General features: G+C 42.6%; 3 protein-coding genes across 5 annotated transcripts; 2 read left to right on the plus strand and 1 right to left on the minus strand.

Moving 5' to 3' along the window:
- Positions 1-377: 377 nt before the first annotated feature.
- Positions 378-7649, minus strand: LOC117413237 (keratinocyte-associated protein 3-like). Of its 3 annotated transcripts, none has more exons than XM_058997369.1 (7): positions 7546-7649; positions 6628-6776; positions 4043-4227; positions 3480-3539; positions 1972-2163; positions 1681-1821; positions 378-1499 (listed from the first exon to the last, which is right to left on the minus strand). In XM_058997369.1, the coding sequence occupies exons 2-7, from the start codon at positions 6638-6640 to the stop codon at positions 1419-1421; spliced, it is 672 nt and encodes a 223-aa protein (XP_058853352.1). In that variant the 5' UTR covers positions 6641-6776; positions 7546-7649; the 3' UTR covers positions 378-1418. The 3 variants fall into 3 exon arrangements, with proteins under 3 accessions (XP_058853352.1, XP_058853351.1, XP_058853349.1); XM_058997368.1 differs by lacking the exon at positions 7546-7649 and adding an exon at positions 7065-7330; XM_058997366.1 differs by lacking the exon at positions 7546-7649 and having other exon boundaries at positions 6628-6974.
- Positions 7650-8797: 1148 nt separating this feature from the next.
- LOC131699587 (zona pellucida sperm-binding protein 3-like) lies at positions 8798-11105 on the plus strand. Its single transcript, XM_058996664.1, has 5 exons — positions 8798-8914; positions 9186-9360; positions 9718-9832; positions 10241-10335; positions 11051-11105. The coding sequence occupies exons 2-5, from the start codon at positions 9206-9208 to the stop codon at positions 11103-11105; spliced, it is 420 nt and encodes a 139-aa protein (XP_058852647.1). The 5' UTR covers positions 8798-8914; positions 9186-9205.
- A 1621-nt stretch (positions 11106-12726) lies between these two features.
- LOC131699698 (uncharacterized) lies at positions 12727-19406 on the plus strand. Its single transcript, XM_058997370.1, has 9 exons — positions 12727-13355; positions 13887-14002; positions 14205-14305; positions 15961-16135; positions 16413-16530; positions 17326-17414; positions 17487-17572; positions 17970-18943; positions 19313-19406. The coding sequence occupies exons 1-8, from the start codon at positions 12795-12797 to the stop codon at positions 18905-18907; spliced, it is 2184 nt and encodes a 727-aa protein (XP_058853353.1). The 5' UTR covers positions 12727-12794; the 3' UTR covers positions 18908-18943; positions 19313-19406.
- The last annotated feature ends 648 nt before the right edge of the window (positions 19407-20054 follow it).

The following is a 20054-nucleotide window of genomic DNA, read 5'->3' on the forward strand; positions in this document are numbered from 1 at the left end:
CACTAATGCTTTGTGGGCACAGCTCTAACATGCAAAAGCACCTGTAAATGCTGCTGTATATTTAATCAAAAACCCTCACGAAGCCTCTCTGTGTTAACAGATAGGAACCGTGCAGCTGTCTTATTTTAGTAAGATTGCATCACTCATGCCAAATGGGGCGTGTCTGCCTGATACGTTGCAAAGCCGGTTCTGAAACCTTCAGCTTAAACCAGCAGGTACAGGAGGAACCTGCAAAGTTACCATGGATACCAACCGCTACACTTCTAGTAACACAATGTTCCCTCCCACAAACAAGCGCAGCATATAAAATCGCTTACCAGATCCACAAAATGGATTCTGGTCACAACTAAGAGAGGCAGAAATTAGGAAAACTAAAGTACTGTTGTCAGTAATGCAGGACACCACATTATTTATTTTATTATTTTAACATACACACATTCTATTAAAAAAGATCCTTTGCAAAAACGAGAATAAACTCATTAACCCTCTCCTGAAATAGTTTTCACGCCCATCAAACTTGATTTAATTAATTAAGAACAGTCCTTAAAGTTCCAGTTCAAGATGAGTGCTACTCAAGGGTCTGGGGCTAGCCTTTAACTTTCTAAAAGTGCCGTATATTGCTTTCTAACTGGGGCATGACTTACAATAACATCTCAATTCTTACCTGTTTTAATATCTTTCTAATCGAGCGTGCCCGCAGGTGTTTGAATGGCTCTGGAGGGACGAGAGACCTTACCGATTACAACTCACTGCAGAACAGCACTCCAGGGATGGGAATAAGACTCTGATTGTTTTAAACATTCCAGGTTTTAATATGAGCTTGATCAGCCACAGTGCACAGGTAACAAGCTCAGGTGTGTCATACTAAACTCCTAGTAAAACCAGGAATGGATCAAACTGCTGTGCAATGGGAGTCTTATTTTATACAGACTATAGAAAAACCATTACAGTTCCAGGACAAAAGTTTCGACTAGAAGTCTTTTTCCAGCGTCAAATAATTGGACAAGTTTGTTTTTAGATATGCTACGTATATCGTACGATTGGGTTTTGTATTCTTATGCCTGAGCTTCAGAAACAGCGTGGCTCGTCACTTGCAGACTCTTTGATGAGGATTGCTCTGAGTCCCACAAGCTGCACCGACTGGCTTTTCAATCAGAGGGGTGTCCGTTTGAAATCCTGCTTCTCTGGGTAGAGAAGGATCGGTTAAGGCTCTTTTTGTAATCGTGTGTGTTTTGAGTAGGCAGTGCAGTCTGTTGGGTGACTTGGTTAAGGAGGCAGGTTGGCTGTAGCACAGTGCAGTGCCTCTCCATTAAATGCGTCTCCCTCCAGTTGTTTACATTTTTATTTTATCCCAGCATGGGGCTGAAGGGAGCTCCTGCTCCCAGGTATTTCTGCGGATCATCAGCAAACAGGGTTCCTCACATCCAGACACTCTGGGACATCAGATCTTGCCTCTCCGCAGGTTCCGTGGGAACCGCCTCGTTAAACCTCACTCTGACCTGCAACAGACACATACAACAACCTGTCTTCAAGAGAGAGATCATCTGCATATTTATATATAGTGTGCAGTATCCACGCCAGGAGAGGTCAGCATGGCATTACTGGCCATTCTGACCTTGAGGGTGAAAAGCAGCTGGTATATTACACAGCACTCTGCTTTATTACAGCTTATTTCCTTACCTGTCTCGCCCGCACCAACTTCCTCCTCTTGCAGAGCTGCATCCCCAGCAGACTGAGGGAAGCCAGGAAGCACCTGGTGGACACTACTGCCTCCGCCGCAGCAAGGAGGATCAGGGGCACCCACAGAGTGACCGTCGTCTCCTGAGAAACAGACGCAGGGCTCAAAAACAGCCCATCGTGAATGGACCATTCCACGCTATTGTGCGTCATACAGCTAGCCAATCGCACATAGCGTGATACACATCATATTGCGATACGTATGGCAGCCTGAGAGGAGCGTATTGTACTCACGTAGATGCGGGTGGGGTCGAACGGGCACGTGTGTGAGCTGCGACTCAAGCCCGAGGGGTCGCTGGAGTTGCAGCGTGCGAGGAAGCTGTTCCCTCCGTCCACGATGGTGGTGACCAGCGAGAGGACCAGCCCCGCGACGCACACACCAGCCAGCAGGGCGCTGATCACACTCAGGCCCAGGACAATCCACTTCTGAGAGAGAGAGAGAGAGAGAGAGAGAGAGAGAGAGAGAGAGAGAGGGGGGGGGGGGGAGGGGAGGTGAGCACCGGAGATTCCAAAGCCTCTTTTTAATATAATAAAAACACAATTATCAAAACTAGGGGTGTGCTGATGCTCAGAACAACATAAGTCTATAGGTTTACCATACATACATACATATCCATTCTCACTTAAATCTATATCATTTGTTTCTTTTTTTGTTATATACCTAGCTAGATTTTTTCTATATACAGTATGTAAGAATAATCATCTAGTAAAATATGGTAACATTTAAATATTGGGGTTATTTGGAGACTATCCCTGGCACCGGACATGTTGTGGTGGTGTTTGTAATTTGAAGACGCACCCTTAACAAGGTGCGGTTTACCCGATTTACATTTCTCGTTTGGGTGGATAATCTTTGTTTGATTCTTTCAATCCTGTACAATGGTAACTAAGTGTTGCGATGCTAAAGGAAACCCATAGATAATTCATTAATAGACGTGTTCTGAAGAAGTCAGACAAACTGTCTTAAATGCTCATACTTAAAATCATTCTGCTGTGAGAAAAGCCATTCAAATGCTCACTATCTCTCTACACTGGTGTGCAGCACTGAAAGAGTTAAAAGGAAATTTGAGAAACCTGTGGGTTTTAAATACTGTATGATCAGTCAGTCACATGTTAAATGTGCTGGAAAAAGAGGCTTTCAATTGGCTATTGGGGGGCCTTTTCTTCCACCCTAGTAGAAACAAAAAAACAAAACAAGTTCACTTTTCAGAAGAAAACAGGTAGAAATGTGTCTTGTTTGGTTTTAGACACACACACAGCAAGTCATCCCAACCTCACACATGCTCTGCAATCTAGGGGCAAGCCTGAGCAAAGATAGCGAGTTTGCTGACAAGAACTACAGTTGTTCTATTTGTTTAGATTCTCCAACGCTTGTTTTAGCTGAAGGGACACAGAGGCCTTTCCTTATCAAGTACTGTTTTTCTCTGGGCCCTCCTTTTATTATTTTTTAAATACCTCCCAGCAGATTCCAAGTGTTTTATCGCTTCTTGGTACCTAGTCACTTCCTGCTCTGTAGGTCAGATTTACTCAACCAGACCATGTGACTGCCAGGACAGGAAGTGATAAGGTTTGCCACCTGTCCCGGTTTCCCCTGGTTCTTCCTGGTTTTGAGGAAGGTGCCCCGGGAATTAATATGCCTGCCCGGGACACCAAATGCCAGGACCATAAATTGAGCACAAGTTAGATAAATCAGGATACAAGGGGGACACGGGACAGGGACATGGGACGGGGACGTGACTTACCAGCTTGTTGTTCCCGATGTCTCTGGAAAAGACAATAGCTGTAATCCCCGCAATGACACACTGTGAACACACAACAATAGCAGGTCACACTCTCAGCTGGGAAGAGACTGACACAGGCATCAGCCTGCTTTTCCAGGCAATGTATTCATGTGGAGAAAAGCCATTAACATTCACGTGTGGTATGAAGTGCTTTCCCCATACTGCTCCTAGACGCTTTACTAGGAGTGTTATATAACCATTAGCTGAAGTTTAGTTACATGTTAATAAAGTCAATGGAAATGCATGGCACTAAACTTCAGCAAATGGTTAATTCCATATTAATTTACATATTTATGAAGCGGTACCATTTTGTAATATATTGTCAGTGACTCCTCTAAAGTTTATTTTTTGAAAGAACAACATCATGTCAATGTTACACAATGAAAAACAGACCCGTTGAGAGTGCTTAAGAGGACTCAGCTGTTTAAGGAGAATGTCCCGTTCCTATTAGGCTCTACAGCCGTCAGGGAAGCAGAGAGGTTATTACAGGAGCGTGCGTGCGTGTGTGCGCGTGCGTCTCTCACCACCAGCCCGGACACCACGGCGATGATGTTCGCGATGGCATACTCGATGCTGTGTATGTCCTCTGGCCGGGTCACGTGACGCAGCACCGTGCCGTGAATGATGGCACCCAGGATGAAGACAGTGTGGCCGAGAATGATCATCCCCAGCCCCGTCTTCATCATGGCCTTCGCATCGTCCAGCTTGCCTGAACACACAGCAAACAAACACAGCCACAGTTACAGCAACAGAGCCCCGAGATGCCATTGCGGGCGAGTGTGCTAATGGATCTGCTAGGGCTTATTCAGGGTCACACACTAGGGTTAGAACTGGGATTCTGATCGGTGCATGACTACACGATAACAAGTAACATGCACACAGCATTATGTTGCAGAAACCCCAGGCTTGCAAGATTACAAGTAAGACTCCTATTGCTTAGCAGTTTCACCCATTCCAGGTTTTACTACAAGCTTCATTAACCACAGTGTGTACAGGTATTTCCAGCCCTGTAAATGGAGGTTTTGTGAGCACCACTTTCTATTTGTCCCACCCACTGTTGGAACTCTTAGGGATGGAAATATATACTTTTTCTATGTACACACACATAAAAAAAAACAACTTTATTGACAATGCAAATATTATTGTTTTTAGTTATTATTGATAATTCCAAACCAAACATAGTGTTATGGATTCTGAGTTTAGTAATTCGTTACCTAAAACATTGTTTAAAAATTAGCTTAACAACAAACAATAAAACTAAAAAAATGTTTAAACAATGAAGGAATGTCTAGTTTTCTCCGACTCGGTTTTCAGATTGTTTGGTTACATATTAAAAACATACCCCAGACACGCACAGAGTACACATTCTATTTTCATACTTTTAGAAAATAAATAGGAATTACATCTCATCACTGCAGCTTACAGGTCTGGAACGATAACTTCAGACCTCATACAGGGATGGATAAACAAAAACAATTTTCTCTTCTTGTCTTTATATGGCAACATATGGAAGACGCAAATGCAAGATAGACTCATAGGAGGATGCCATTCCCCCAATACAGCAATTATCTTTTTTTCTTTTTAATTCAATGAAAAATATTTGTATCCAAAACTACTTTTTACATCTATATTTTAAAAAAATATAACTCCAAACTGCCGACCAATAAACAAATCTAAAATTGTAACGAGTAGCCTGTATGTACCATTTTTCAGGAAAAAAAAACACTTCCAAACTATTCCATTAGCTATCTGAGGGAAGTCTTTCTGTAAAGTTAATTATGGGGCAGAATGCCACAAAATAACAGAAAGCAAGGCAGCTGTGATAAAGACAAGTGCTTTTTGTCATTTCACGCAGCTTGTTGATATTAGAAATGTATTTGCTTACGCCCTGGATAAGGGCGTCTGCTAAGAAATAAATAATAATAATAATAATTAAACAACTGTGCCTGGTTATCAGTCATTTAAATGTATTCCTGGGGCTCGGCTGAAACTAAAGGGCGTTTCACTAAAGAAAAATGAAGACGGGAGAGCCGGGTGGTGGTTTTTTAATCCCTGCAAACTGCATCATGGCTTTTCAAACCTGTGATCGGACACAGGAGAATGGGGAAATGCTGCCTTTATTATGAGCTCGTCCACAGCTGTGCGCAGGTGTTCTGTTCATCATGCCTGGTTCGGAACTACAGCCAGGACAAAGAATCAGAACTCCAATTTACCTGAAGTTCCATTTCACTGCTCCCTCGATCACTGTGCAGTTGAACTTTTCATTTCCAATAGAAAGGCACTACATCATAGACAGGGGTTCAAAAATAAAGCCCCGAAAATGTATTTACTCAAGTCATGTTACTCTTAAAACAAATAATGAAAGGCTTTGCATTTGAAAACATTTAATAGGCATTATAATTACCAGCATATTTTAAACTTGGCTTATTACCTCTTTAAAAATGCTGTTCATTTTTTTGTAAAAAAAATATATATGAACAAGTTCCCTCTGTGGCACCTTTCTGCCCATGGCACCTCATACCACTGCAGCAGCCCTTGTGGCACCATTACCACTGCAATGCAGCTGCCATCAGCTGCAGGAATAGGCTGATGTCTTACTGTCCAAGTCTGCACTGCACTTCAAAGCGGGGAAGAGCTACCTTGGCGATTGTAAGCAGTTATGGGTTTTGTAATTGATGAGGGCTGAGGGACAAGGGTGTTTGTTAAATACAAGTTCGAACAAGCTTTGATACAGCCCCTCTGACAGCAGTGTGCATATAAACCCAGAGATTCAGGTGTGTCTGTTCAGTCAATCAAAACACACGCCTGCATTTTAAATCAACCAAACAGGTTTCTGCCTTTACAGAGGGAATTACACAAAAGAAATGTCCATTTGTACACTTAACAAATCAAAGTCTCATGTCGGCTGCAGGCGGACAAACCAGTGAACTCCAATCTCACAATCTCTCGATGGAGAAAGCAACTACCATGCTACTAAAAAGGTCTTGTACCGAAAGAAACTTCTAAAAACAGTGCACTGTGAGATCAACCCAGAAGGGTGTTTTTGTCAACCAAAGACTCTGTATGTTATATTCCTTAATGAACACGAGAAAGAAGACGTCAAACTTACCCAACTTGCACATTGTAGATACTTCCGAGCTCAGCTCATTTTAAAGAGTTTATTCTGCTTGTTTGTTATTTGTAACCCCCTTGTCCTTACTCCTCTCTCTCTTTCTCATTTAGACTCCTCCCTGAAGCAGACACTCCAGGTGAATCATTCTGAGAGACAGAAAGAAGACCATACCCCTTACTCTCTTAAAGAGACAGGACTTTTTAAAAAAAAAAATATTTTATACAAGCGGCTTTCCATTTTCAGCTACACAATTTTGTTTTCAATCTATTTCAGTGGTTCTCAACCCTGGCCCTCGGGGACCCATGTGTCTTCTGGTTCAATAGCATATAATACGTATTATATATCAGAAGGAAATTACGTCACAATAAAAAATAAAATAAAAAAATAGCTATCTCGCTTAATTATTCTTATTTAACTACATATTATAAACATACAGGATTTTCACCAAAGTGGTTAGAAAGTTGGCTCGTGGTTTGATTCATACAGGTGCAGCGATACCCTAAACATTATCTACGCGCTGTAGTTAAAACAACGCAATACGACCCAAATAAATGCGATTGTGCAAAGATTACTGGTTATATTTGAAACTCAAAACAAACAAATAAAAACACAAAAAGCAATTGTCAGAATAAACATAAAATAAGTCAATATCAATCGCTGTAAAGCACACGGGGGATAGACTGACATTTGAACTGTGGTTTAACTGTAACGGGAGTCCATAAGGTGCTAATTACATATATACTACAGAGTTCATTCTATGGCAGTGGTCACAGGTGATCAGTGTTTTGGGCAGCTCTATAAAAGTGTGGTCTGGCAAAGCCAGGTTATCTCTTCGGTTCTTGCCGTGTGTATTGGAGATGGTTACCTGGCGGTGGTCCGATAGTTATGCCATCTGTGATGGCGCTTTTTTCTTACCTTTTTGTTGTAGGTATTTTGCATTTTCAGAGATCTGAGGGATACGAGGCTGTACAGACCATTACCGCGAGGAAAACCGGGATAATGCCTTCCCAGCATTCAAACAATTGGAAACGGGGGTGAGCGAGGGTACCTCAGTTAAACCTTCAATACAACCTAAATCGTACCCTGCAAAGTTTGTTCCTCCTCGCGGCATCCCAGTGCCTGTCACTCCCTTCCCTTTTAAGCTGGTTAGGTCTCGGGCGGTCCCTGTCAATGCGCCCGTGCCGCCTGCGCTCCAAAGGGTCATAAATCCCCTGCCTATCATTCCCATGCCTCGGCCGCTACCCACTAGCCTTGCTGCAGCGGTCCGTGTGTCGTGCACACCAAACAAAATGCATGTGTGGGTTAGGACAGACATGTACGGGTTCAGGTGTAAATCAGGCCAGTTAACGTTGGGGACCCGCTGCAGAAGCAATGGCGTATTTGGTGCGTATCTTCTCTTTACCTACGACCTCAAAGAGTGTGGAAGCAAGGAGTCTGAGTATCCCATGCTCTGAAGCGTTTTGACGTTAATATTTCTGTCTTTAAAAATAAATGCATAAAGTAAATGCTGCAAACAATAGATGGGTCTTCAGAGTGTTACATTATAATTTTAAATGTGTAGATATTCTTTCAGTCACTGCGTGCATATTTGTATGGCGTTACGTTTCGTGTGTGTCTGTTCTGACAGGGCAGTTTCTCGAACTTCTAAAATAGTCGTCACAGGAGGGATTTTGGCTGGCATAATTTGCAGTCATAAGACGTGTCACTGAATCTTACTTTATTCAATTAGGCGCTATTGTGGGGTTTTTTTTTTTTTAAATGTTGGTCGAACGCTAACTCGTGATATATTGGCTTTTCAATGTTCCAAATATCAATCTAACTTTTTTTAACCCCACCTTTTAAAGATAGAAGCTGGTCTACAAGAACGTTCTACATTATGTCCCATCTGCTCAAAACGGTGCAATTCAGAGATCCATGCCATTCACTGTACCCATTCAGTGTAATTACTATAGGTAAGGTCGTTCTTGTGACTACATAGTTGGTGTAACTATGCAGCATTGATCAAGCTAACTAGTGCATTTAATTGAGCCGCATCAAAAGGCTGCTCAAATCAAGTATAATGAAAACTGTTCTTCCTCAGTTTCTGTATTAAAATAGCCCTGGTTTCAAGCTGCTCTTAAAGAAGCTAATGTCCAAAAGTCATGCTGCATTGAAAACGTGTCGCCTTGATGCTTCATGTTGTAGGTATCCGTCTACAGGCATGGCATTCGTCCACTTTGGAGGAATCCAGCTCCCTTCAAGAATCTCAAGACCTACTATGGCTTTGCCTTAAGAACAGTGAATGGTAAGCAGAACTGAGTGAAATCTGGGTTACAAATAAGTAAAAGCAATTTGTCTTAAGTATAGTACATGCTTGGGTGTTATCTTTTTTTAAGTGTGCCACATTGAGGAATACATGATTTGAATAGGAAGATGACATACTTTGCAGAAGTTATGTAGCAGGAGGTGCTACACTGCAGTGGTTTGATTGACTCCATGTAAAGTAGTGTGTGTTTTCATGCTACTCCTAAACTGCATGCTTCTCTGCTGTCCTCACCCCTTCCTTCTACTCCTAGGTGACTGGGTTCCTGATCCCATGATGAATACATTCTACCTTGGACAGCCCATACACTTCCAAGCTACTACAAATCTTACTGTTCCTGGGACTAAGCTTTTCATCCACCGCTGTTATGCAACAGCTTCGCCAGCTTTAAATTCAACCCCCAGATACACAGTGATTGAGAATTATGGGTAAGACTTGGTTATACCAAAACCTGGTTGCTGCTCTCTTGGCTTTCTGTGAAGATCAGCTGTTCTGAAACCACTGCTTCATGGGGATGCTCCAACCCTGCTACTCTGAACTACTGTTTCAGACAGAGGCAAATGTACAACTTCAAAAAATGTGTAGTAAAATGACGGTGTTGCAGGGTAATGACTTGGGAGTAATTTTATTGACTCTGGAATTGCATTGCCTAAACACAGCAATTCCATCATCCTTTTTAAATATACCAGGGCTTACCAATTTTTTTTTTTAATCTGCACCCCTTTCTAGATTAACGATCCAACATCACATGCTCTTATTTAATTGCACTTGCCCTCCCTTTCCAGGTGCATGGTGGACAGCAGGCATGAAACCTGTAACTCCCATTTTGTGACTCCCAGAACCAACAATACAATCAATTTCTTTGTTGATGCCTTCCAGTTCAACGCACTGTCCCCTCTGGTAGGCTTCCCTTTTATACCTGCTAATCTATACTGGGTTTTGGCACACCTCTGGCACCTGGTCATATTTATTTCATTGCTGCCTGGATCCCTTCCAATGCGATCAATTAAGGTTTCTTCCATAATTCAGACACCAATGCCATGTTCATACAACCTAGAACTATATTAACAGCATGTGTTGGCAATGTGACTTTGCATGAAGTGAATGGCAACCCAAGGCTTTGATTCAGTCATCCTGCTGTATCGAGGTAGTGTGACCCAACTCTCATTCAATATAGTTCAGATGCCTGTGAAGAGCGCTGCTTGCATGCATGGACACAGATGGTTAGCTGTGAAGTGGACCAAGTTGCTCCCAGTAATCTGGTGTATAGTTTGTCTTGAGGAAATAATTCTCCATTCTGTTCTCAAGGTGAACAAGTACTACATGCACTGCACAATGGTGGTAACCAGCAGCATGGTAACGCAGAGTACCAAGTCCTGCCACTATGAGAAGAACACAAAAAGGTAGGGTCCATTTCAGAATTCATTGCATGTCTTGGGTAGCTCAAGATGAAGGCAACAGTTACTGATGTGTTAATTTTCTAGAAGTAAAGTGTTTTTGTTTGGTTTTTTTGGGAGGGTGGCATTCCAATGAGGTGCCATCCTTTTTCTAGCAGCATGCAACATTCTTGGGTAGTTTTCATGTGAGTAACTACTAATGTCTCTGTTCAGCTGGGTGGAACTTGAAGGTAACCACAGTGTTTGTTCCTGCTGTGACTCTGTGTGCATAGAAGATGTGACTTTGCCCACTGGTATGTATACGACCCCAGAAGCAAGAGGAAGGGTGTAACAATTACAGATATGTCACTTCTGCATGAGTGATTTTTTTTTTTTTGTAGCTAACTGTTTTGTAGCATTAAGATGGTGGTTTCAGCTTCTGGATGAGATGTACAGGTCTAATGGTGGATCTGTACAACCTTGGCTTATACCCTTAAGTTCTCTTCCTTCTTTTTTTTTTTTTTTTTTTTTTTTTTAAAAAGTCTCTCTCAGGTAGTGGAAGCAGTGATTCCCTGCTGGTCCTTGGAAAGCGGGGAGATCATGATGCTCCAATCCAGCATTCAGGTGAGACCTATGATGAGGCCAAGGTGCCAGAGCAGAGTGACGACACTGAGAACGACTCGTTTTGCTTGTAATTCTAATACTGTGACATTTTTTTTTTTTTTGGTCTTTTGTTTCTTAGATGGCGATGGAAGATAAGTTGGCTGCATCTCTCTGTAGTTCTTGGATTATCATGACTGTTAAAAATAAATGTTTTAACACTTACTTTGTACTCTTCAGTTATTTCTTCCAGATTCTGACTTATAAATAAGAAGTGAAGTAAACACATGGCTTGGATTAATTCAGAGTTTTGAGATCAGTCACCTGTTCCCTTGCATTAGTCCGAAAGGTTTTATTAGAATCCGAAAGGAAGTATGACAGTCTCATAACCCCCTTGTCCTGGTGGGGATATACAGCCTTAGCGCAGGGAAAGAAAGCCCACCATGCACAAACATATTGCTGTAATCAGACCACCAGATAGTGCCAAATAACCACAACCTAAAGCTTTGGACACACCGAACAAAAGTTGAATATGCTTCTGGTGCCTATAAAGCAAGACCTTTTAGGGCTTGTTATTTATGTCAAATAGATATCTGAAGAAATAGAAAATGTGTTCAATAATTTATATTGTTATTAAAATTTGTTGAAAAAGGGTTTATCACGTGGGTTGCCTTACCAAACATATACAAGGTTCCAATCCAAACTACTGAATATTCGGGGAATATTTAGCATTATTGTACAATGGTGCCCCTAGTGGTCAGGATCTTAGGCTGTTAAATCCCTTGCTCAGGGGACCTGGTGCTGCTGATAAACAGGAATGTCCAGAGTTTTTATTCTTAACCACCAGTTCTGGAATTACCCCCCCCCCCCCCCCCCCCCCCCCCCCACACACGCACACAAGGGGGAGGGGGGAAATATGTGATTGTGACAATAGCAGGTTCATCCATACATTTTAGAAACTGTTCAAATCTAAAAGATGCAGGTCGGTTCGAAGAATGTTTTGGCTTATCTCTGGAGGATTTAGCTTTTTCCTTCTTTAAAATCTATGCATCAACCAAGTGTTCATAGCCAGCTTGATCCATGCAATCTGGGGTAAGACCCATTCAATATATATATATATATATATATATATATATATATATATATATATATATATATATATATATATTATTCACAACACCCAATTCAAATAAGGTCAAACTAGATTCCACAAACCAGCACAATTTCTCACTTGGACACAAAGCTTTTGCCTCAGTGCACATCTGAATGAAATCAAAGTCTATAGCTGGAGTGATGCCACGATCATTCTTATAAAACAAGCGGAGGCCATTCAGCCCACCTACTCTCGTTCGGTTCTGACTAGCTAACTGATCTAAACACTGATTTAATCCAGATCATTTGTTTAAATTGTAAAGGAGGAGGAGGGGGGCGGCAAAGAAATAACTGAAAAGAGCAAGGTATTGTTAAAACATTTATTTTCAGCAAATCCAAGAACTGTGCAGAGCAGAGATGTAGCCAACTGAGTCATCATCCAGGATTAGCTGTTTCGCCCCTTTCAGTTTTATTCGTATATATATTATATCGTCTGAAATTAATAAAATTCACACACACACACACACACACACAAACCCTTATGGCCAACAAATATCACGATTCACTTTGCACCAATGAATCAAAGCCCTGATTAACATAACTAATGGTCGTTCTCTTTTTTTAAATTCTGTTTATTACACGTGAGAATTTATGAATGTACTGGATGAGACACCTGTTATCAGGCGATAACTCATTAACGACCATTTAAAAAATGCAGTGGGATTGGAAAATGTTCAATCCTGACTCTTGTTCTTGTCTTTTGGGTACGGGACACAGTTTGTGGCTGTCAAGCAATGAAGCTCGCGTGTTTGTTACTTTTTTGCAGCGTATGGAGCGGGACTGTTCTTCTTCTGAGCATTGCACAAAAGTTTGATTCAAACTGGATCATCCAGAAAAAGCATCGTAGCGCTTCTTCGGGATACGAGGGTGACGAGACGTGGCACAAAGATTCGGGCTCCTTCGATCGATCGAACGACGAAACGAAGGCAAAAAAACAGGTGGTGTTACCTGAAGTAGGCATTCCTTTCTACGTTACCCCGTTACCGCACAAAATGCTTAGCCCCCGGGTAAACGATGGAGACCAACACGCAACCCTGCCGCCCGAGATAAAGGAAATCATAAACCTGGTTAGCGAAGACAAGCCGGTTACACCCCCGACCGTCTCTGATGTTGAGGTTCTGTGCGGCGAAAATGACATGGTGGTGAAAGTTAAGAAAAGGTTCTTTGGGTTTGGCTGCACGGCATCGCAATTGACCTTGGGGTACAGTTACGAATGCCAAAGCAACGGAGTAGACCGAGAAACCGGGGATCTTATGTTCACCTACAGCTACTCTGAATGTGGAAGCAAGCGTTCGGTAAGTCTCTGATCAAGTTCAGAATATTGATATTGTCTCAAATGTGTTTTAATACACAGTATTGTGTGTGTTTACGTTTGACTGCCGATGTGTGATTTATTATACAGCAGGGAAGCTGCTTCAGTGATATCACCAAAGTGACCGGCAAATTTACATTTATATAAAACACAAAAAAAACTCGCAGAACAGCGACATCGTACAACCCACAAAATAAGAGTTGTGTACAAGATCACTGTTTGGGTTATGTAGAAGAAAAAAATGTTTATCATTATCAACATATGGATGTATGAACACCACCACTTAATTGATGGATTCTTAATTAAGTTGCGAATTGTATCCTTTTTAAATTAAGCAATGTTTTATTGATTCAAACTGTTAACTTAATCCTTGTCCAATTTTGCAAAAAGGGGATTACTCTTTAACTAGCAAAGCTTATACTTGGGTTGTTCAGTCCTGAAGTTCAGTGTTGCTGATGGTGGTAGCTACACACCATTTCATATTAATTATCTAACTTTATTTTTAAATCCTTAGATGCCCGATGGATTGGTAGTCTACCAGAATGTCCTTCGCTATGTTCCCAATAGAAAGAGAAGCTCAATTCGAAGGGCCCATCCGGTCAATATAGAAATTGAGTGCCGTTATCCAAGGTAGGCAGTAGGTTGTGTGTGGTTTTTTTTTTCTGCAACCAATTTGCTATACACTCAATGACTGAGCGATTTGCCCACCTGCATTTGTTGCACGATTACCCCCTTGTTTGAAATTGCATATCACCATGCAGAAATGCACTCGCAAACCCGCAGGCTCCCTTTTGGTTAAACTATTGTGTATCTTTTGTCATTGGTATTACAGGTACCACCATCTCCACAAGCTTGTGTTTCGCCCCACCTGGTATCCTCCTGCTGGTATCAAGACTCTGAAGCAGTTTGGCTTTGACCTGATCCCAATGAACAGCAAGTATCTTCCCACCATGCCTGAGCTCGCTTCACTCTGATCCCTTGTGTTACAAACCCGCCATGCCTGAGCTCGCTTCACTCTGATCCCTTGTTACAAACCCACCATGCCTGAGGTCGCTTCACTCTGATCCCTTGTGTTGCAAACCCACCATGCCTGAGCTCGCTTCACTCTGATCCCTTGTGTTACAAACCCACCATGCCTGAGCTCGCTTCACTCTGATCCCTTGTGTTACAAACCCACCATGCCTGAGCTCGCTTCACTCTGATCCCTTGTGTTACAAACCCACCATGCCTGAGCTCGCTTCACTCTGATCCCTTGTGTTACAAACCCACCATGCCTGAGCTCGCTTCACTCTGATCCCTTGTGTTACAAACCCACCATGCCTGAGCTCGCTTCACTCTGATCCCTTGTGTTGCAAACCCACCATGCCTGAGCTCGCTTCACTCTGATCCCTTGTGTTACAAACCCACCATGCCTGAGCTCGCTTCACTCTGATCCCTTGTGTTACAAACCCACCATGCCTGAGCTCGCTTCACTCTGATCCCTTGTGTTACAAACCCACCATGCCTGAGCTCGCTTCACTCTGATCCCTTGTGTTACAAACCCACCATGCCTGAGCTCGCTTCACTCTGATCCCTTGTGTTACAAACCCACCATGCCTGAGGTCGCTTCACTCTGATCCCTTGTGTTACAAACCCACCATGCCTGAGCTCGCTTCACTCTGATCCCTTGTGTTACAAACCCACCATGCCTGAGCTCGCTTCACTCTGATCCCTTGTGTTACAAACCCACCATGCCTGAGCTCGCTTCACTCTGATCCCTTGTGTTACAAACCCACCATGCCTGAGCTCGCTTCACTCTGATCCCTTGTGTTGCAAACCCACCATGCCTGAGCTCGCTTCACTCTGATCCCTTGTGTTACAAACCCACCATGCCTGAGCTCGCTTCACTCTGATCCCTTGTGTTACAAACCCACCATGCCTGAGCTCGCTTCACTCTGATCCCTTGTGTTACAAACCCACCATGCCTGAGCTCGCTTCACTCTGATCCCTTGTGTTACAAACCCACCATGCCTGAGCTCGCTTCACTCTGATCCCTTGTGTTACAAACCCACCATGCCTGAGGTCGCTTCACTCTGATCCCTTGTGTTGCAAACCCACCATGCCTGAGGTCGCTTCACTCTGATCCCTTGTGTTGCAAACCCACCATGCCTGAGCTCGCTTCACTCTGATCCCTTGTGTTACAAACCCACCATGCCTGAGCTCGCTTCACTCTGATCCCTTGTGTTACAAACCCACCATGCCTGAGCTCGCTTCACTCTGATCCCTTGTGTTACAAACCCACCATGCCTGAGCTCGCTTCACTCTGATCCCTTGTGTTACAAACCCACCATGCCTGAGCTCGCTTCACTCTGATCCCTTGTGTTAAACTTCCAATGGAATGCTTTTCTGTGTACTATACTTTAGTTTTTAAAGTTACAATAGAAGAACATGTCTTGGTTTAAGATTACTTCCATGTAGATCTACCCCCATGTGTTCCTTGCAAACAATTGGGTAACAGATCATGGGAACCACTTTCAACATCTAGTTATGTCCCTGTATCTTTGAGGACCCATACTCCCGGATATGCCAGTAAGTTGTGCTCCTCTTAGGTGCCTGGACTAAAGGTTCTTTGAGCAACGTGTACCAACTTGGCCAGGCCATCCCCTTCCAGGTGAGGGGATATCTTCGTAATCCGGGGCAGAAGCTTTTCATCCACTCCTGTCATGCAACTGCTTCTCCAGATCCTAAGTCAACCCCCCAATACAATGTGATTGACAACTATGGGTAAGACTTCTTTTAAAGTAATGCTATCCTGTGCTGGCTTTTTTTGTAAAAAGACCATTGTATTTTTGCATTCTGTATAAAGGTTAAGTATCATAGTTCTGATTCTGAATTGTGAATGACATATGTTCCAATGTTAAGTTATTGTTAAGTTACTAATAAATGCTACTGCATTTACTCCTATGTGCTTTTGGGTTCTGAGCTCTGTTCTGTTAGGGTCTGTTATTGGACTAACAATTGCCTTTCAGTTGGCTGAAGATTGCATTAACCTCCTTTTCAGGTGCATGGTGGACAGCAAAACTGAAGCCTGCAACTCCTCGTTTGTCCCACCAAGAACTCGCGATACAATCAACTTTGTTGTTGATGCTTTCCAGTTTAATGTGAAGCCCTCTTCCAAGGTATTAATTTTGTTTCTGTATTAACCCTGCTTTTTGAATGTTCTGGGGAACTGTTAAGTCTTTTTTAATTTCAAAGACTGGTGCAACATGAAACCCTGAGCCATTAGTGAAATTAATTAGACACCCAGACTAATTAGTTATTTGGCAGTTTGCTCTCATTACTTCCAAAAGCTGTTACAAAGTATTGAGTATAGGAAACCTAATTGTGCTGCACTTGTGTTGAACAATCCCTTTTAATTTTGCAGAAATTCTATCATTTTATATAGTAGCATTCATATATCCAATATTGAATTCCTGTCTGCCATTTAATGAATCTGCAGGAGTGTCTGGCTGTGGGCAGGCTTGGAGCAGCTCTGGAACCCTCTGTCTCTGTTCCACCTGTATCCTATTCCACTTAGCAGAACCAAGCTAACCTCATTCCATGTCTTAATCGCGTAGCTTTCAATCCCTCTGCATAAAACCTAGAGGACTCTGGACCTTAATGACCAGATTTGTGCACCCCTGCTTTTAATGCTACCATATTTAACCAGGAAATGTACCCACTGAGATCGAGGCCACATTTACAAAGTGTCCTGGAAAACTAAGACAAGCAGCACAAACATGTGTGGTTCAAATTTCATCGGTAGCATAGAGATCAAAGAGTAAATAGGACACATCTGTTTGTTCAAGTGGACTGAAGGAGATGCATTGGCTTCTAAGCAATTCCAAAACACAATCTTTATAAACTACAGCATTATAATTAAATTAACCGTGGAAGAACCTGCCCCATGTAAATATTTCCCCTTCTATTTTCAGATCTACCTTCACTGCGTCTTATTTATTGCAAACAGCCCGCTAGTGACACCAGGTGCCAAGTCCTGCACCTACAACAGAATCAAAAAAAGGTAAGCATTTGGCTGCAAGTGTGTAGTTTCACACCCAATGGATTATTTAACTGGTGCATTTTTTGTATTTAGGTGGGAGGAACTTGAAGGTTTCAACAGCGTCTGTACCTGCTGCAATTCAAAGTGTGCGGGTGGAGCACTTGAGTTGCTGTCTGAAGGTATGTCATTGTCCCTTCACAAACCATGAAGGAGGGATACCCTTTGACAACTGGGGGTCAGGGCATTGGTATGCATGTAACAGGAATGTAATGAAGGGAGGGAAACTCCCAGGCTAATGTGATTTTTATATGATGACCGGGCTAAGGCTTTTAAATCGGAATACCAAGATATCAAGTGGAAGTTGGATTAATTATTGAATAAGCTATATATTAACACCACCAACATCTGAGGCACTTGTTACCTTGTGTGATTTTACTAGTTATTCATTTTGAAGAATTAGATGGATGGCATAAAGGTTTTACGTGTTATGCCCTCAGAAGGAGGTGCTGACCTGTGTGGTTCTGCTTCATTGTGTAGTCTAATGAGCCTCCAGAGACATGGTGTATTCTCTTTCAGATCTTAAAAGTAGTGGCCCATTACTGTTCGTGGACAATAAGGTTAAAAAGCAGTCCAGCGTCAGCCAAAGTTCTGATCTACTGGATGACCATGAAGAGACAAGCTCATCTTCATTAGATCAGGATGATCAGATTGCCTGGCTTAATGCAGTGGAGAAACATGGTGCACCTGAAGAGCCTTCAGAGGGTGCGGCTGACCCTTCTGATGAGTGGGATGAGTATGAAGAGGTTCCACAGGAGGAGAAGTATGAAGATGTTCCACAGTCAGAGGAGCACAATGAAACTGGCCAGTGGGAAAATCTGAAGTGGCACTTTGACGATGACGGGACACAAAGACCTGGATGGGTGAAGGGTTCAGGTGCTGATCAGAGCGAGGGAGCAGCCCAATCTGAGGAAGCTGAACACCACAAATGGCTTGAGGGTGAGGGAGCTGATGATCGGACGTGGGACGATGTGGAAGGAACCGACTCTGACTATGTATCCTCTGATGAGGATTACCATGACGCAATGGATGAGGGTGATCTCCAATCGGACGGTATGGACCCCATTGAATGGTCTGAACACACAGACCAACTTGATTGGGATGGAGATGAAGGGTATAGCCCCTCTGACTGGGATGAGGATGAAGGAATAGTACAGTCTGAAGGGGGTCTAGAAAATGGAAAGGCTGATGAGAATCAAAGTAACGAGACAATCCTATCTGAAGAGTTTCAAGGTAATAGAACTTCACTGTCTGAGGCCCATACCAGGGGAGCCAACTACTCTGAATGGGGTGCGTCTGTGGGAACTGTCCAGGATGCTGAGAGCGCTGGTGGGTTTGGGGTCCCCCCTGGCCACCCTACGGAACAGCAGGATGCCCCTGACGAGCTGAAAGCCAGGATGAGGAGGAACCCTGCCCAAAGCACGTGGGGGAAGATGCTGACTGATAACCAGGAGTAAAGACCCCTGGAAGAATCACTTGGCTCCTCATTTTGGGTAAGTGCATGACTTTAGTTCCTCTCTGTCACTTGTGTTTTTGCATCTCTGTGAAACTGCCTATCCAATGGTCACGAAACTTGTTCATGTTATTGGAGTATCTGATTGTGGAGATGGACGTTTCATATGTCCCACTTGCATTCCATGTCTTTGGAAGACGTGTTACTCTGCATACTGAAGAGAACTAATAGTATAGGTGACGTGTATTAATAATTTCGCATTCTTCCCTCATGATATCAAAGTCCTAAAATATTAACCACTTTTAAACTAACATTCATTTTCCAGCCAGGGCACCCCACAGGGTTACATTGCTTAATAAAAATAGTGGTACAACTTATTAATCCCTTGCTTTTTATATTTCTTTTTCAGGTGGCTGAAGGAACTATTGGCTGCACAAGCTTGAAATTTATTGAACTGTGCGTAACCGGAGGAATTTGTAAATAAACGTGTTTTGAAAACAGAATTGCCTTCTGTGTGGTTTTTATAACTAATCCATTGGTTTTTTTTTTTTTTTTTTTTTGGTTTTTTTTTGGGGGGTGGATTGCCATATGTAATGCTAAAGAAGTGTCTGGTAAAATGCCAGTACTTTACTGGCCATTGACTTCCCAAATAACTGGGGTCTAATTTTGAGGTATGTTCTTAATTATGAAATTTATCACATGACCAAATCTATGCTGTGTTTTGTAATGTCAATGGTTTCAGTCATGTGTGAAACTGAAACTAAATTGGCAGGCTAGGTGCGGTCATGGAGCCTTTCATGCTACTATGACAATCTTAGCTTGTTTATACACAGCTGCCTTTTTAAGTTTAAGATTATAATCAAACAAATTGCTAAACAACTTGTGTGTCGTCATACCTGCTAGCACTATAGAAACTTGTTTCTTGCCTGATCCCATTTTATGTACCAACATTTTACAACCTGCTCCCCATAGATTTATTTTTTTTAAATTGCCACCCCCCCATTATGTTCATGTTGGTGGCATATTCAGGGGTGCAAATCTGGTGTAATGGCACTAGATTCTAGCGCCAGGGTATCTTGTATAGTGCCAGCAACATTAGGTTCTGGCACCAGCAGATGTGTGTTTATTGATGTATTCCTGGACTACTGTCA

The sequence above is a fragment of the Acipenser ruthenus genome, chromosome 23 (genome assembly GCF_902713425.1).
Source record: "Acipenser ruthenus chromosome 23, fAciRut3.2 maternal haplotype, whole genome shotgun sequence".
In the NCBI taxonomy this organism is placed as follows: domain Eukaryota; kingdom Metazoa; phylum Chordata; class Actinopteri; order Acipenseriformes; family Acipenseridae; genus Acipenser; species Acipenser ruthenus.

What these genes read in the sequence shown, in the direction of transcription:
- LOC117413237 (XM_058997369.1), bottom strand. An exon ending in ACATCGGGAACAACAAGCTG is followed by an intron (nt 2,164 to 3,479) that starts GTAAGTCACGTC and finishes TCTCTCTCTCAG; the next exon opens with AAGTGGATTGTCCTGGGCCT. An exon ending in TCGACCCCACCCGCATCTAC is followed by an intron (nt 1,822 to 1,971) that starts GTGAGTACAATA and finishes TCTGTTTCTCAG; the next exon opens with GAGACGACGGTCACTCTGTG.
- LOC131699587 (XM_058996664.1), top strand. Translation starts at nt 9,206, where the DNA reads ATGATGAATACATTCTACCTTGGACAGCCCATACACTTCCAAGCTACT. An exon ending in ACAGTGATTGAGAATTATGG is followed by an intron (nt 9,361 to 9,717) that starts GTAAGACTTGGT and finishes CTCCCTTTCCAG; the next exon opens with GTGCATGGTGGACAGCAGGC. An exon ending in TATGAGAAGAACACAAAAAG is followed by an intron (nt 10,336 to 11,050) that starts GTAGGGTCCATT and finishes TTTGTTTCTTAG; the next exon opens with ATGGCGATGGAAGATAAGTT.
- LOC131699698 (XM_058997370.1), top strand. Translation starts at nt 12,795, where the DNA reads ATGAAGCTCGCGTGTTTGTTACTTTTTTGCAGCGTATGGAGCGGGACT. An exon ending in AATGTGGAAGCAAGCGTTCG is followed by an intron (nt 13,356 to 13,886) that starts GTAAGTCTCTGA and finishes TTAAATCCTTAG; the next exon opens with ATGCCCGATGGATTGGTAGT. An exon ending in ACTTGAGTTGCTGTCTGAAG is followed by an intron (nt 17,573 to 17,969) that starts GTATGTCATTGT and finishes ATTCTCTTTCAG; the next exon opens with ATCTTAAAAGTAGTGGCCCA.